This window comes from Lolium rigidum, chromosome 4, assembly GCF_022539505.1.
Source record: "Lolium rigidum isolate FL_2022 chromosome 4, APGP_CSIRO_Lrig_0.1, whole genome shotgun sequence".
Classification (NCBI taxonomy): Eukaryota; Viridiplantae; Streptophyta; class Magnoliopsida; order Poales; family Poaceae; genus Lolium; species Lolium rigidum.
Genome location: NC_061511.1, coordinates 280,627,314 through 280,631,467, shown reverse-complemented (window position 1 = coordinate 280,631,467; position 4,154 = coordinate 280,627,314). Strand labels below are relative to the sequence as shown.

Sequence of the window (4,154 nt, the reverse complement as noted above, 5' to 3'; positions counted from 1 at the left end):
AAATAGCATTAACTTTTGCATACAAATACGGGAAAAAATATATAATATATCAAAATGATCGTGGAAAAAAGTTACATCCAAATTAGCGAGGCATTGCACACTGATTAATTTAGCATGAGCTCTCCAGTGCTATAGCCCACTATTAGCGTGATTAAGATACATGCATTGCTAAGGCCTTATTAAGCTGATTAATAAAGATAGTATTTTTTTCAGATTTATATTTGAAAATTCAAATATGTATCTGTATTCTTGTTAATGGGCCGTGGAAAGTACGGCCTATGTAAAATCCATTTATCCGTCCAGGCCCCGTTTGACGGTAGGAGCTCCCTTTGCAAAACTGCGATTCCTGTTCTCCTATGTATGCTCTCTCCCGCCGCCGCCGTCGTTGCGGCCGTTCGTGCGGCGGCGGGTTCGCGGCCGGCCGTACGCTGCGCCCACGCAAGTCTCCTCAAGGAGGGCCTGGCTCTCCACCCTCCCGCGCCGTCCCTCCTTGTCTCCGCCTATGCCAAATGCCGCCTCCTCCCCGACGCCCGCCAACTGTTCGACGAATCCCCGCAACGGGATCTCCACCTCTACTCATCACTCCTCGCCGCCATCTCCAACTCTGACTCTCCCGCCCTTGTTCTACCTCTGCTCCGCCGCATGCTCTCGGTAGATGCTCTCCAACCCGACCATTTTGTGCTTGCTTCCATCGCCAGTGCCTCCGCCAGGTTGCGCAGCCTCAGTCTTGGTAAGCAGGTACATGGACATTTTGTCGCTTCTCCGTATAGCGCCGACAACGTGGTCAAGTCGTCGCTTGTCGACATGTACTGCAAATGTGGTGTCCCGGAAGAAGCCAGGAAGGTGTTTGACAGTATGACTGCCAAGAACAATGTCGTGTGGACTGCGCTTGTTTCTGGGTACGCGTCAAACGGCTATACTGACGAGGCGCTACAGCTCTTTCGGAGCATGCCTGGACGCGGAGGCCTCTTTACATGGACTGCGCTCATATCAGGATTTGTGAAAGCTGGTGAGAGTGTTAGAGCGGTGGAGTTGTTTGTTGATATGAGGCGAGACGGCGTCACTATTGATGACGCCTTTTTGTTGTCAGTTATAACTGGTGGAGCTGCAGACCTGGCTGCACTTGTTCTGGGAAGGCAGTTGCATGGTTTATCCATGAGGCTTGGGTTCTTGTCCAGCATGATGGTTGGGAATGCGTTGGTTGACATGTATTCCAAATGTAGCGACATACACTCTGCTAGAGAAGTATTTGAAGAGATTACAGTGTGTGACATCATCTCGTGGACGACAATGATTGTCGGAGAGGCACAACATGGTCGAGCTGAGGACGCTTTTGCTCTTTATGACCGGATGGTTCTTGCAGGAGTGAAGCCCAATGAAGTGACCTTTGTCGGGCTGATTTACGCCTGTAGCCATGCTGGTCTTGTTCAGAAAGGGCGCCAATTGTTTGACTCGGTGAAGCAGGAGTATGGCATCAATCCTGGATTGCAACTCTACACATGCTACATAGATCTTCTTAGTCGCTCGGGCCATTTATCAGAAGCTGAAGAACTCATCACTAGGATGCCATATGAACCTGATGAAGCTGTTTGGGGGTCCCTACTGAGCGCATGCAAGAAACACAACAATGCTGAAATGTCTATTAGGGTTGCTGATAACCTATTGGAGCTTAGACCAAAATATCCATCAACATATGTCTTGTTATCTAATGTTTATGCAGTGAATGGCAAGTGGGGTTCTGTGGACACTGTAAGAAAGCTGATGACTAATACAAAGATACTGAAAGAGCCTGGGTATAGCAGGATTGATGTTGGAAGAGAATCTCGTCTGTTTCATGCTGGGGAAGTGCCACTTGATATGAGAGAAGCAATTCTAGCTTTTCTTGATGAATTGATTGTGGAAATGCGCCAGAGGGGGTATGTCCCTGATACCAGTTCCGTGATGCATGATTTAGAGGAGCATGAAAAGGAGCATCATCTGTTCCTGCACAGTGAGAGACTGGCTGTTGCCTTTGGAATCCTCAAGTCTCCACCGGGATCAGTGATCCGCGTGGTGAAGAACCTCCGGGTCTGTGAGGACTGTCATACAGTGATGAAGTTGATGAGTGAAATTTTCCAGAGGAAGATCAGTGTGAGAGATGCTAGTCGCTTTCACCATTTTGAAGATGGGAAGTGCTCTTGTAGTGACTTCTGGTAGCTGATCTGCTGATGTTCAGTTGTCCGTCTAGTCCTCTAGTTACGGTATAAGATCTTACCTTGCTTTTGCAGTGTACTTCTTTGTCATGTCTAAAAAGACATGTATGAAATGGATGACCTTATTTTCTGTATGACTTAACTGATGTTTTAGTCTTAGAAAAACGAAATCATGCCATTCTGTCTTCTCCCTCATTCCTTGTATAGATACACCAACTACCAAGCGAGAATAGTAGAAACGAAGGAGTCACCCACGAGGAAAGAGCGAGAATGGAATATTTGAAAAGGCCGTGGCCCTTGGCACACTTCAAACTAGAATGATCACCTTCGCAATTTGGAGAGATGATAGTAGTCAAAGATCATGTAGTTCAATTACTGTAAGTTTTCTTACATCTGTTCTGCTGGGCACTTGTTTTAGTATACGAAGTGTGACCTATCTGTATCTAGCAAGTACTTCTAAGTTTGGTGTTCCTGTCTTGCAAGTCCAATCACTGATTAAAATATTGACCTAAGAGTAGCAGAAGCCATACACCCGTACGGGTATATAGTTAGTTAGAGTAATGAAGGAAGAGTTGAAACCTGAAGCCGCTCGATCCTTATTATCATTGTCCTAAGTTGAATAAAATTCTTCCTATAGTTGAGGAGTTCCTACATTATATCCTTAAGTCTTTGTGCTCTCTACAACTACCTTTGGCTTTAATTTTCTTGCCTAGCAAGATCTGGGGATCTAATGGCGTGTCAATGTATGTTTGTACTGTTAATCAAGCTACACCATGGCGCGCCTTTGTTCTTAGCAATTTTAAGCATTAGCTTCATGCCATCTGCCAGCACACTGATTTACATTAGGAACATATGCCCTTTAATCTGTAGTGGTGTAGATGTTTTTCCAAGAAGCTTCAAATTTTGATTTTCCATGATGCTTGGTATTAGCTCTGGATGTTGATTTGTGAATTGTTTGCTACTGCATAAAGTGACCCGAAGTTGAATTTCCATATATCTTCCGTGTGACTGTTGGTGTGGTATATTAAATGTTTCTCTATTTTTCTGTATTAGTGAACTATATATAGCTCTTTGGTGATTTTGATTGTCAAAAGTTAGAACTATAACATGGGAACAGTTATGAAAGGATGTTAGAATGACTCAATGAAACATATCGTGGCCAACTGGCATGGCGCTTGTCAGCTTTAGTACCATTGAATGCTTGGCCTGGGTTATTTGGAACATATGGGCGGCTGTGTGCATCTTAGTTCTGCAGAGGCCGGGTGTAATGCTTAAAACTTTTAAGTAATAAAGCACTCTTTATCGATTTTTTTTGGAACATACGAGCTTTCCTTGTTTACTACAGAAACGGAACTCGTTTTTTATGAAATCCTTACAAGATTCATGTGGAAACTTTTGCGTTCCAATAAGGGCCAATTTGATATGCAGGATCTTTACAAGTATTTTACAGAATCAGTTCAGTTCTTGGGAAAAAGAAGAACAAGCTCTGCTTGATTGAATAGGCCATATCTAAAGATATAAACGGTGGGAGCTTACGGCGCCTCCTCAGTAATTTGGATTTACCGTCCATCCAATGGGCCTCCCAGCGAATCCTGACTGTCCGTTGGTTTCATTGCGTGATATAAAAACCACACAACACCCTCGGTGAAACCCTAGCGCTACCGCCTCCCACACCCCCAAGCCCCGCAGCACCGCTTCGCCTCCTCCCCTCGTCCTTCTTCTTCGCGCGCGATGGCTGGGGCAGCTCATACTCCGCCTCCGGCTCGTCTTCGTCCGCCTGGCGTCTGGCTGAGCTCCATCTCCTCCATCCACACGTTTTTTGCTGCACATGGGAGAAGGAGGCAGCAGGGAGATGGCTCAAAGGGCTCGGGATCGATGCCGTCATCCTGGGCGCGGTGGAGCGTGGCGCCGATGTCGTCGTCCTTTCTTCGTCTGCATCGCCAAGAGATGGCTCAAGGGTGT

At 45.9% G+C, this 4,154-nt stretch overlaps 1 protein-coding gene across 1 annotated transcript; it reads left to right on the top strand.

Moving 5' to 3' along the window:
- Positions 1-360: 360 nt before the first annotated feature.
- LOC124705404 (pentatricopeptide repeat-containing protein At4g14050, mitochondrial-like) lies at positions 361-2,457 on the top strand. The gene is made up of 2 exons (XM_047237131.1): positions 361-2,240; positions 2,400-2,457. The coding sequence occupies exon 1, from the start codon at positions 361-363 to the stop codon at positions 2,194-2,196; it is 1,836 nt and encodes a 611-aa protein (XP_047093087.1). The 3' UTR covers positions 2,197-2,240; positions 2,400-2,457.
- The last annotated feature ends 1,697 nt before the right edge of the window (positions 2,458-4,154 follow it).